Genomic DNA, 13,728 nt, shown 5'->3' with positions numbered 1-13,728 from the left:
ACATAGCTGTCATGCTGTCTTTTATGAGACGCATACATCTCTCAAGCCTCTTGATGCACATTTAGTGTGCTTTATGGTTGATGCTATAGTCGTATGTCAATCTTCCACTTCACTAAGGTCGTGTACTCTCTTAAGACCCCATCTGACATGTGTTCGAGATACTGGCCCTTCTTTTATGATTGACTTTGGAGAGTCTATGTGCTCTCAGTTGTCTCCTATGAGCCACGCTAATACTATGTGCTACTCTGATGCTTATGCATTACATCCTTGCACTCATGAGTTGTGCTTGCTTCATGAGAAGCATTCTTGGATTGCTCCACTGTATGGAGCCGCGGGATCGCTTATCTCCTGGATGTCATGGACTCGGGGATGCTTGACTCTTCTTTCACAAAGGTTCTTGCTTATTGCACAGCTCACTTTCCGATTGGGCATTGGGTGAGATGTCATGATTCCTCACCTTATCTCTTTTCCTTTTTTCTTTGTTTTTTCACTCCCTGGACCATTGGCCTTTTAGTGGGAGGTTGTTGGGGTAAAAAGCCCTCGGGCCTACCCGTGTACAATGACCATCCATATTCTTTATTCATATATAATATGAAAGTGCAATAAGACTGCCATATATATCATTCTTGATAGCACCTACATTGTGTGTGCTTTTCTCTCCCACATCTTCCTCTTCTCCTTCCCCATTGCCATTGCATCCCCTTCACCTTGTGCAAGCATCCTAGCACTAAAGCCCAACACAACATGTCAAGGCTATGATTTGCACAAATTTTCTTCATGACCCTAGTGTTCAGGGGCTTCAAAATACAATGTGATTTTGGATTTGCTTTAACTCTCTTAGGACACCACTAAGCTTCTCATACTATTCTCTTACATAGTCAACACAATGTGAGATATGATTCCCATTGATTGCCAATATCCCTCATCATATCTGTTGGTCTTCACAACCAACTCAAACCCCAAGTCAAAAAAACACAATAGAGAGTCCCTAATGTTAGCCAAGAGCCCTTATCACATAATGCTAGTCCTAACTATGATTAAGGGTTTCCAAAGACAACAATGCCCCAATATTGCATTATGTTGTTCCTCAATCGTGACTAGAGCCAACATGATGGAATCAAGGGTCCTAATGGTTAGAAGACCCCTTTCTTAGGTTGTGTTGGTCATAGGACATTCTAACCAATGATACGTAACCAATACTGTCCACCCCTCTCAGGGGCAAACTCTTTATGGATGACCGTGAAGAATTGGTCAATGCTAGTTATAGTTTCGACCTCTAGACCATGATACCATACTGCTACCCTTCCTTTTGATGTCATATTGAAGAACATCATTAAGTGTCTTTCGTCTTGGATTCGATAGTTGAACATGAGTATTTGAAACTACTTAATATGGAGTTCTCCATCTTCTTCCGCTAACCCATGGAAGATGGGCAAAGGTGCTCCTAATGTCAGTAAATTTGGTGTCCCTGCTAGAATTGCAATGGGTTGTGCCATGGCTACAACCGACTTATCCTAGAGCCTAAGTCATACCTAGAACCAATATAATGTGATATAGGCTTCCCAATGGTATTGAATTGCACATATCGTGTTGTGTTGGCTTTGAACTAGGCTTAGAGCCTACACTATGCCTAGAGGTAAGACGACGTGAAGTGGGCTTCAGAATGATACTGAATGGTCCACATTGTGGTGTGTTAGTTTCCTAGGGGGTCCACCTATAAGAAATCATCTATATAATGTATGTTCAAAGGATATTAAGAAATACCCTTTCTTTACATGTTGTAAAGCCTTAAAATGACCCCTGTTAGTTTACTAAACTTACGAAAATTTTCCAAATTGTGATTAAAAAATCCATTTTGTAAATATAATCCTATAAATTTTAGTAAATATAATACCATTTCTTTTGAAATCATGTGGTATCTTACATGTCCTATAAGGTGGACCCCTCAGGGTTAGTCTTAAGAAAGGAAAAAGATATTGAAAAGAGAACCTTGCATGAAGCCAATACAACATGATAGCATATGTATATACCTTCTCTTTAAATGCACTCAAACATGCATGAGAATTTCATTTTTGTGTATCTTAGTGTGCTTTTTTTTAAAAGCTTCTAAGTTTCATCAAATGCTCATAAGTATTGATGTGTTAGATTTTATTGACCTATATGCTTATCTTTTATTGATAGTGCATATCGTGCATGTATATTGTACAACCAAAACTATGCTTTTGATTCATTTGTGTTAAACTACACAACACTATAGTAGGTCATGAGAAAGTTTTGAAACTTCTTATTGCATTGTGATGGTTAAGAGTATACCTAGGCCAGCTGTGTGTTAGTTTGAACACACCTTAGATTACTTGACTAGAGCCCATGTTGCTCACACAAGAGAGGAGTTCTTCTCTCTTATATTGATTGATTTCTCATAATAATGCAAGGATGTGTTAGTTTAAACACACCTTAGAGTACTTGACTAGAGGCCACATTGCACATATCAACATCACAAATATGCATGGACCGGCACAAACAAATGCACATGGGACACTCATTGCCTTTCATTGCACCCATTTTAGTGTTCTTTTTGTGGCTTTGTAAGTATACTTGGATATTTTCATAGTTTTTATATTTAAGATAGATTTGTGATTGTACTTTCTTGTGGTTACAAGTTGCTCATGTTTGTGTGTCTAGGAATATTCATTTTCCATGTTTTTGTTGGTGCAATTGTCAATAATACTAGGTTTACTTCTTCCAAGTGGTGCTATTTTTCGGAGCTCAACCCAATGGTATCTATCCACACACCATTGGACTATGTCAATATGATCATGTTGAATTTCAACCTAGAGTGTTCTTGTCCCATGCACATATAGTTAGGCCATGTTAATATGAACATGTTGAATTTCAACCTAGTGTGCTCTTGCCCCGTGCACATATAGTTTTGGCCTTGATGTTGGGGAGTTTTGGCTTACATGTTTGTATATTATTTGTGGCACTAAAGTCGAGCCCAACTCCACCCCCTTGCCCAAGTCCTTGCCCCAAACAAAGGGGGGAAGGGGGGGGCAAGGGGGAGACATGCCATATATCTAGTTTGATCATGAACCACATTGTTTCTACATTATGTAGGGTAATTGGATAGTTATTATGTCTATATTAAGTAATTGAAAGTGGCCAATCAAATAACATCCCCTGTACAGTGACCTATTGTGTGTGGTTACTCTTGATATAATGTCTATAACATCCCTCATAATTAGGTGGTTATTAAGTTTGTATTTGTGGGGTAATTAGGGGTTAATTAATTAGTTAGGTGGTTATTAAGTCTATATCATATACGTTTCTTTTTTGGTTTTGGGGGGAGGGGTGGGGCCATGGGAGGGGTTAATTCATTGGTGAGTGCCCTACACAATGCAGACATGATAAACACCAAGGAATAGTAAAGATAGATAAGTCAAAGCCGAGGGGCAACAATACCAGCCTAGTAGGTAAATAAAAACACTCAAGGGGGCTTGTCAATTCATGGCGTGCTGCTACGTGGAAGAAAAGAGACAACCTACAAGACCCTTTACCAAAAGAAGAAGATATTTTATGCCGAGGCAGTAGTGTAAAAGGGCCCGGCTTTCAGGCACGGGACACACTGCGAGGAAAAAGATAAAGAATCGCTCACGTTTATCGCTACGACACGCGAGAAAATATAGAAAAATATCTGCTGCGAAACAGATAAGATCACAAGGTCGGTCTGCCAAGTTCCTTCGAGATTTTTAACACTCTTTTCTGCAAGCAGGCCTCCAATCTCTCTCTCGCACGCACGCGCACACACACACACACACACACACACACTCTCTCTCTCTCTCTCTCTCTCTCTCTCTCTCTCGTTTCTCTAATTCCTTTGACAGGATCCACACGAAGACGATGGCTCCTGCCGTGGCTGAAATGGGCTCCTCCAAGCCCGGCCGCAGCGAGGAGCTCCTCGACGCGCAGGAGCAGGCCATGATCGAGCAGGCTGTGAGGCAGAAGTTCGAGGAGGCCGCGCCCAAGCGCGCGCCAAAGCCTGTGCGCAGCGAGTCACAGGACCTTGCCGAGCAGCAGCTGCAGGGATTTATTGCGGAGGTCATCCCGGAGCACATAAAATTCCAGGACCTTGAAGCATCCTCTGAGGTAATCCCCCCCCCCCCCCCCCCCGGGCCCTTTAGATATGCTCTCGCTTGTGATTTTCTTGCGGCTTTCTCCTCCTTGTATGTACGTCCTGTTGTTTTTGGCCTTGTGGTGCTAGGGTTTTCTGTGAAAGGTTGCACAGTTTTCCTGAAAAAAGATGGTGGTAGTTGTGTATGGATGATCTCATGTGCACAGAGGTGATTTACACACGATTGTATATCTATGATCATATTATGTGCAGAAGGATTTATGCATATGCTTGTACATGTATGATGATGTTTTGTGCTGATGATCTTGCGCATGATTGCACATGTATGATCATGTTTTCTTTCTAGCCGATCCCCTGCATACCTGCAAATCTGCACCCCTTTTGAAGCCCCATCTTGAAGAACAAGCATTGATACGATCTTTACTGAATCCTAATCCTTTCTGAGTCACATCACAGCATGTCGTGACGGATACACGAGCTACCGTAACCGAGGAATTTGTCGAGACCGAGTATTACAAGGGCCTCATGTCCGTAGACAAGAGTCTGCATCACACGGTAAATGGAAGCCATGCAACGAATGCCCTCATTTTCGTTACACATGTATGGATGCTGATGTGCGCCATTCTTTGAGTGCACAGACAGGCACAGGGTTTATACATGTCGAAAAATCTGATGGCGTAACATTCGATTTCAAACCCAATGGCCTAGTGAGGACCAGGAGCCAGTCCAATCCTGCTACCAATGATTGGATCCCATCTTCAGAGACGGTTAGTATTATGTGTGTGTGTGTGTGTGTGTGCGCGAGAGAGAGAGAGAGAGAGAGAGTCTAACCCGCCTCTTTGTATATAATTTGTGCTGCCAGGTTCTCTCTCATTCTGACAAGCCTTCTCGGAGTGAGCCTTCAGTCTAATTTGTGTCCCCCAGGTTCTCTCTCATTCTGAGAGGCCTTATCGGAGTGAACCTTGAGAATGATTGAAGTCAATTGGTTATCTGATGAGCTCTTCTTAGCAACGCCAATGTATTGCTATGCAATTGTAGGGGTATATCAGTCTCTTGTACAACGTCCTCTTCATTAACAAGAGTGATTGATCTGCATGTTGTGATTCAGTTTCTGCTTTTATCACTCACTTGCGCAAGAAGAGAGAGAGAGTGTGTGTGTGTCCTTGGCGCTTGCGTTAATCTTTACCTACGTATCGTTGAAGTAAATCCTGATTACTCGCATGGGTTAGTACACAGAGAACTCCCATTGTTAATATCCCTGTGCTCCTTGGGCTCCACTCCGATGTCCAAACTGTTCCTTGAAGCAGGATTGACACTTGAAGGGCTTTGAACGCATCCTGATGTTCTGATAAACTTAATTTGAAATACCTGAGAAACAGATGCAGTTCTTGGATCTGCGAAGAGAGAGATCCTGCATGCTGTACTCCTTCGCAGAGTACGTTGCGCTCTGGCTCCTGCCGTTGTGGCACTTCCGATCATTCCAAGGCAACTTTGTAGACTTCGTAAGTCTTCTCTCTCTTTCAACCAATGGGCATATTATCATCTATCACATTCGACATCCATGCAAACAACTCTTTCGGTGAAGATTCCTCCTTAGCACGATCCTTCAAGGACTTGCGAGGAGCAATGGGCAATGAAGAAGACTGGCTTACTCAACCCTTGTCCACCATCTATTGTTGTAGAGCATTTAGTCGAGCTAGAGACGTGCAGTTACATTTCGAAAACACTAAAGGGGCAGTAAACTTAAGAGCTAGAGCCTACAGAAGTAATGATTGAAGTGATTGGACCTCGCACAAGTTTCATATATATATATATATATATATGACCCGATTTCCATTATGCTAATTATTAATCATTATTAATACTATACCGTCACTAACTTTTACCATCACTATCGTTTACCAACTAATGTTGGATCCGATCCAATAAGCAGAATGTTCTCGACCCAGCTTGGATATCATAATACTAGGAAAGTTTTACATACTCCCCTACTTCTACCCACAACAAAGACTACTCCCATGTACATTAGGTATCTATGGTGGTACACCAACAAAAAGGTGTTAATTTGAATCAATTCAGCAGCTACATTATTGTCAAGCATATCTTTCAACACAAACATTTCTTAGTCAAGCACCTATATGTTTCAACTTCAACTTGCCTTCTTCAATGCAACATGAGTTTGTAAATGTGATTGAGGTCTTGCAATTATACGACATAACATGATCTCCTACCTTTAACACCTAAAACTTCACAATTTTGTTAGCCCATGCTCGTCTTTCCCTTTGGACAATCTTTGAGACAGAAGAGCTAAGAACTCTTTCTTCTTCGACTTGTAATAATGTCTTTTTTCTGAGAGGTCTTTCACTTGCAACAATGTCTTTTTTCTGGTATTGGAATTATACAACATAACATGATCTTCTACCTTTGACACCTAAAACTTCACAATTTTGTAAGCCCATGCTCGTCTTTCCCTTTGGACAATCTTTGAGACAGAAGAGCTAAGAACTCTTTCTTCTTCGACTTGTAATAATGCCTTTTTTCTGAGAGTTCTTTCACTTGCAACAATGTCTTTTTTCTGGTATTGATCTCTTGGTGATGATCATTGAACTAGTCCAATTGTCACATTAGGCCATACATACTCAATGGAACTACTACTTTTAGGCCATACAGAAAAGCTGTGCAAGGCCTAGAAGTTTATGAAAAAGCTACCATATCTATATTTGGACCATTACAAAAGGAAGAGTTATAAAGAACAAGATGTTTATGTATCATTAAGACATTAGATCGTTGTGCACAATAATAAACCACTGCCTCAACATGACATCTACAAATCAATATAAAAACATTGCAAAAGCCTTCATGACCTCTTGAGAAAAACAATTACACATGAATATTTGAACTTAAAAATTATTTGCACCAAATAGGTATTTCTTAAATGGGCACTCTCTAACTTTATAATATTGGAACAAAACTCGGAAGGGCCTTATGTTTTTGTCTATAATCCTCGATAGTTGTGACAACGCAACTTTACTATTACCAAATGTTTTGTTTAGATTCCTAGATGGTAGAGAGAACATGAGATTCTATACATACCAATATCTATGTTTTATGAATGGAGAGAAAATGAGACTCCATCTTATACCATAACACATAGTTAGCCACTCCCTAGTCTGATACAACATTCGTACTCATTGGACACAAGCACAAGCTTCAACACTAAAAGCACTTGGATAAAAATGAAATTTGTACCATACACCTTTATAATTACTATAGCTATATCACTTGGGTCATAATTAAACATTTTTCTTGCATAAGGTTTATCACCACCAATTACTACTACTAGATCAAATTGGAAAATAGACATTGTAAGGCTTGTTAGATCTTTACTATCTTTTGCAACAATATGAAAAATTAATGCTACACCTCGGGGAAGTTACTATATGTGTATCCTCTACATCACGTGCGCTCAAGGCCTATTTATAAATATCCTTATTTGTGATTTTTTCTTGAATAAAATGTAATCCTTTTCTATTCAATCTGTAAATAACCCCTTTTTGCTACACTCTTCTATATGTGAAAAATGTATAAAACGGTTATTTTTAAAATACCTTATTTTGAACCCACGTGATGCACACATATATTCATGAGTAACTTACCTGAGTGCTACAGTCTCATCTTCAAAGCACCTTTCACAATCACCCCCTTCAAATTCGTGCAAGGACTCATCTTCAAAAGGATAGGTCTAAGTTCCATAATATTGGGGTATCTGTTTGTACTACTATATGTTGAGATATTGAGCTCCACTCGTGATATGCCAGGGTGACCGTTGTGCATTTATGTCACCGACTTGTCAGTTGTTGCAGATGCGGTTGGTACACCGCCCATGAATAATAGCTAGATGACAACTATCCTTATCTACTCTAGTTCGTGGCTCAGTTAGTATGCCACCTTAGTTAGTTGAGTTTGGCTTGAGACCCATATATAGGGTTCTTCTATTTTTATGTATTAGAGTTCTTTTTGGCTTACACAACTAAGAAGAGGAAAACTGTTTTCAGCCTCCACCCTTGTGTGTATTCCCCCATTGTGCAAGCAAGAAAGCTACAAGTGAGACTTCTTCCTTCTCTCCCACAATCTTGACATGGTATCAGAGCCTTCTTTGATGGTTCTCTCTTTAAAGAGATATTGCATTTCTTATACCTAATTCAAATGTTGGAACTTAGGTCCGTCCTTGTGTTTGGATTAACGTAGCCTCAATCACCTTCAAGCCCATCCATCACATTTGCATAATTGCTTCCAACCTCATATTTCTCCTTTGAGTGCACCACCTCTCTTGGAAATCCTTAAAACCCTATCTTGTTTCGTAAAAATGTCTTCTTATCCCCTATCAAGAAGTGGAGAACCTCTCAATCAAAACTAATTGCACTTACTATTCCCTTCACTTATAAACAAGTAAGCACCAAAATCAAGAGTAGACAAGAAACAAGGGAGTAATAGAGACAATAATACATGATAAGAAAATAGGTATAATCCCCCCCTCCCAAGTGCATGAAGAAATACCTCCCTTATGCTGTTAGTGATGATTTGTAATTCTTTTTTTTTTTTTTGCTTTTTGCTTTCCTTATAGGAATGAATTTCTTTTAAATTTTATCCAATAACTTCCATGCAATGCCAATATACAAAGGATAGGCAATTAGTGTGAATGGACTTCACTCTAAAAATAGTCCACGAATATGCCTAAAGATACCACTACAATCCTAAAAGAGGCTATCGTCTTCTTGAGTGGATGGGAGGATAACTGAGTTTTTCCTAACTTTTGTGTTCACTAAAGGTAAGGAACCTACACATGCATGACATTAGTATGAAAGTGAGGCTATAGTAATAGATCAAGGAGTGCAAAATACCATTCGATAGCAGGCCACATCGGCCATGTGACCACATAATTGCCGCACTGCAAACCGCAATGTGGCATCCTCTTGCTACTTATGACCAAGGCAACGAGCAAGGTATAGATTGGCATACTTGGAAATAAGGCTATGAAGGCTTTGTTGTTGGCACCATTAGTTGCATGCGAGATGGAAGTGTTCACTTGAAGATAAAACTTCCCGGGAGGTCACACATCCTATTATTGTTCTACACCCAAGTGCACTTAACTGTAAGGCAATTTACTATTAAGTTAAGCCTTGCAGTTGCTCCAAACAACAAATACTATTCTCAAGAGCCTATTTTAGAGGAGATAAAGAGATTTTCAACAACCTTTCAATTATCTCTTAGCATATAATACCTCTTGAGTTGTAGCACATCACTCTTGTAGTTTTGTGAATTATTTCACTTTGAAGGCATTAAGGGCAAGTGATAAAGAAGTAATCCCATTAGTTGACCACCTTATTGACTTAGTGCTATTGAAGCTAGTGAAGTGGAGAAGCTTCTAATTGATTATATTTAGTGAGGATTTATTCAACCTAATTCTTCTCCATGGGATTCTCCAATATTATTGGTGAAGAAGAAGGATATGTTCTTGTATATGTGCATAGACTACCTTGGTTTAAATGTGATCATAATAAAAAATAAGTATGTGCTTTCTCATGTGGATGAGTTGTTTGATCAACTTAAAGGAGCATAACACTTTACAAAAATTGCATTGAGATGAGGGCACCATCAAGTGTGAATACACATGGAGGATGTATCTAAAATGTCCTTTTGAATGCCTTTTGGCAATTATGACTTTTTAGTTATACCCTTTGGCGCCTAACCAATGCTCTTGCCACATTCATTAACCCAATGTGAAATAGCCATGTCAAGTAGGATGGGAGATTCAGTGGGATCTACATGTATGCCTAAGTATATGGATGATATGAGGCATCCCTTACAGGCTCTAAACATATATATGCAACAATAGCAACAACAACATTAGCAAGAGTTGCCATAGCAATAGTAGTTGCATCAACAACAAATCATGCAGCACATGCAATTGTAGGCTAATGCGTCGTATGAGAATGTTATAACGAAAGGTATGGAAGCTATGGTTCATTAAAAGAACTTGCATGATAGAAATATATCAAGCTATCAGAAATTGTATGAGGTACAAATGGACTTCTTTAGAGTCCCTACATGCTTGTTGAGTCAACACTTATGGATAGTGTCTTATGTCCATGTCTTAAAAATTTTGTTGTTTTTCTTGAGGATATCCTTATTTATAGTTCTTTTGAGGAAGAATACTAGGAACATCTTTGCTTAGTCTTTGAGTTACTTAGGAAGTACAAACTTTATGCTAAGAAATGTAAATTTGAACATTTTAAGATAGAAGTTTACTACCTTGCCCATATCATATTTGAAGAAGGTATTAGAATGGATCCAAAAAAGGTCCAAACTATCTACAATAGTCTCATCCTATAAATCTAGCAGAGTTACATTAGTTTGCTAAGATTTTATCATAAGTTTATCAAAGATTATGCTAAGGAGCTACTCCTATGACACAACAATTGGAAGCTCAAGGTTGTACTTTCTCGTGGGGTGATAAACAACAATGTAGCTTTGATCAACTTAAATTAGCTATTAGTATTGCTCCAATCCTAGGCATAATGGATCCACACAAACCTTTTGTGGTTAAAATTGATGCTAGTTCCACACCATTGGATCTCTACTAATCCAAGAGGGTAGAACTATAGCTTTTTTTGAAAGTAAAAAGCCAGATATGTCTCAATAGGATTATTTTGCTTATGAATGTGAGCTCCACGCAATTGTCTATGTTTTGAAAAAATGATAGCATTATTTGTATGGTGCTACATATGAGATAGTATTTGATCAAGAGAGTATCAAATGGTTTACTACCAAAAAGGATTTGAAAGGAAGCAAGGCTCGATAGTTTAGATTTCTTTAAGAGTTTGACTGCATGCTATAGTATCACAAGGTTTGATATATTGTGATAGTTGATGCTCTAAGTAGAATGCTTGAGATTCACACTCTCTCACTTACAATATGGAAGAGTGATCTACTATAGTCTCCACAAGGCAAATGTCAGCATGATTAGTCTTATGAAAGGTGTGTAGTGTGGTTAAAAGAAGGGATCTATCACCAACTCATGCACACGATGTGAATTCCACATAAGGCTCCTCTCTTACAAGTAATGAGCTCAATCGATGGAAGAAATTTACCATCAATGATGGATAATTTCTTTTGCAAAGGTTGAATATGTGTACCCTTGCACTTAGATATGCAATGCCAAATTCTTTCTGAGTGTGATGGTAGTCCTAGTGCATGTCATTTGAGGATAAGAAAGACCTATGCACACGTACATAGGTACTTTTATTAGCTTGGAATGCATAAGGATATAGAGAAATATGTTATTCAATGGAAAAAGTGTCAAGTGAACAAAGCCTAGTACATGAAGGTAGGTGGGCTTTTACGTCCTTTAGAGATTCCTAATGGCAAGTGGAAAAGTCTCTCTATAGATTTTATTGCTAGACTTTCTACTGTCTTGAATCATGATGCCATTTGGGTAGCAATGGATAGACTTAGCAATGTGTATAGATTTATTCCAACAAAAAAAAATGTTAAAACTCCTAAATTTGCATGAATATTTATGGAGAATATTTATCGGCTCTACTACCAATCATGGTCATGATACCATTTGTGTAGTAGTGGATAAACTTAGTAAGATGTGTAGTTTTATTTCAACAAAGAGACAACTATTAAAATTCTTGAATTAGAATGGCTATTTGTGGAGAATATTCATTAGCTCAATGTATTTCTAGTTTAATATTATAAGTGATCGTGATCAAAAGTTTAATAGCCATTTTTGGAGACCTGTCTTCAAAAGATTAGATAGAATTCAGAAGTACCACAAATCACCCTTAAATGAATAGGAAAATTAAGTGGGTAAATCAAGTTTTAGAAGATATGCTACAAGCATATGTAAGCAAAAAACAATCTAATTGGGAATACTATTTACCCATATTAGAGTTTTCTTACAACAACACTAAGCATGTGACTACAAGGTTTTATCTGTTCATGCTTATATATGGATTTCAATCTTGATCACCAGTTATGGTGGGATTAGCCAATGAGAAAAGCCAATATGTCAATGAATTTTTTTGATATTATTTTAATATGCAAATATTAGCATGCTTGAATATTAAGCAAGCTCAAGACTATTATAAGAAATATGTCGACAATGAAGATAGATGTTTAGTCAGTTTTTAAAAAGTATATAAGGCCTACTTACATGTTCCAAAACATTGAAGAAGTTTGAAGTCTAGAAAGTTCCTAAGTTATCTTTACGGTATTGTGGCCCATTTAGAATCATTAGATGTGTTAGTGAAGTTGCATATAAATAGATCTACCCTCCTTTAGTAGAGTCCTTCCAGTCTTTCATGTTATTCAATTACAAAGGCAATTAATGATGATAGTTTGGTGGACCAAAGAGTGTTAGTGGAAATTATTGAACCATGAGTTCAACCTCATGAACTAGAATGGATCTTGGATTTCCATGAGCATTGTAAATGTCATCAAGTTTGAAAACAAGTTTTGGTCAAGTGGAAATATAGATTTGAAGAAGACTCTACTTGGAAGAACATTATTATACTCAAGATTCAAATTTTCACTTTTGTTTTTGAGGATAAAAACTCTTCCAAAAGAGGGGAGTAATGTCAAGACAAGGGTCTTGAGTAGACACAATCCGTAGGATAGCTTGACCATAGTGCTCATAATAGATAATGGACCATTATACTAAGGTGTTGGTGATAAGGTTAAGGGTGTAGAGAGATTCTATGTTAGGGCACAAGGGTATATGAACCAGAGGATCAAAGGATAGGCAATATGTGTGAATGCACTTACTAAAAGTCAATTTTAAAATAATCCATGGACCTGCCTAAAGATACTAGTATGTGGCTAAAAGAGACTATCGTCTTGAGTGGCTGGGAGGTTAACTAAACTTTTCCTAACTTTTGTGTTCAATGAAGACAAGGCACCTATGCATGCATGATAGTGGCTATGCAGTTTGAGTATGATATTATTGTCAAAAATGGTACTTTGTTTTTATGTGATTTTCCTCTTAGCAAGAATGCCATTGGTGCTAAGTGGTTTTACAAGTTTGAAAAGAAAGGGAGATGGTAATGTTGATCATTACAAAGATAGAATGGTGGCAAAGGATTATGCCCAATAGAAGTGTATTGATTTTGATGTGTCTTTTTCTCCCACTTACCATGTAATAATTATTTGGAGCACTTATGCATTAACATCTCATAATTATTGGAATGCGCAACATTTGGACATCAAAACTACCATTTCAAAAGGTTATCTACATGATGAAGTATATATTTTTTAGCCTTATGGCCTAAAATAAGAAACTTGGACTTGGTAGAAGAAGATACATGCATACTTGAGTAGATTCGATTCTTTGAATATTCCAATTAAAATTATCTTATGTTGGATATGAGCCTAATGTGCCTTTGATCATCATGGTTCATATTGATGACATGCTTCTCACTTGTGCTAATGAGACACATATTGCTAATTTCAAGGCTGAGTTGAAATATTTTAATAACACATGCAGATCTATTGTGGCATTATTTGGGCAATCTGTTCAAACAACAAGATAGAGG

The 13,728-nt window shown here is 38.1% G+C and overlaps 1 protein-coding gene across 2 annotated transcripts; it reads left to right on the top strand.

Moving 5' to 3' along the window:
• Window positions 1-3,582: 3,582 nt before the first annotated feature.
• On the top strand, window positions 3,583-5,236 carry MEE59 (maternal effect embryo arrest 59). Of its 2 annotated transcripts, XM_087680334.1 has the most exons (5): window positions 3,583-3,718; window positions 3,895-4,143; window positions 4,586-4,684; window positions 4,768-4,896; window positions 4,992-5,236. In XM_087680334.1, exons 2-5 carry the CDS (start codon window positions 3,898-3,900, stop codon window positions 5,037-5,039), a joined length of 522 nt encoding a protein of 173 aa, XP_087536460.1. In that variant the 5' UTR covers window positions 3,583-3,718; window positions 3,895-3,897; the 3' UTR covers window positions 5,040-5,236. The 2 variants fall into 2 exon arrangements, with proteins under 2 accessions (XP_087536460.1, XP_087536459.1); XM_087680333.1 differs by lacking the exon at window positions 3,583-3,718 and having other exon boundaries at window positions 3,740-4,143.
• The last annotated feature ends 8,492 nt before the right edge of the window (window positions 5,237-13,728 follow it).

The sequence above is a fragment of the Lygodium microphyllum genome, chromosome 6 (genome assembly GCF_053477565.2).
Source record: "Lygodium microphyllum isolate KBCC chromosome 6, Lygodium_microphyllum_v1.1.10, whole genome shotgun sequence".
Lineage (NCBI taxonomy): Eukaryota > Viridiplantae > Streptophyta > Polypodiopsida > Schizaeales > Lygodiaceae > Lygodium > Lygodium microphyllum.
The sequence above is the reverse complement of the archived record's forward strand: the minus strand, read 5'-3'. Positions and strand labels throughout refer to the sequence as shown.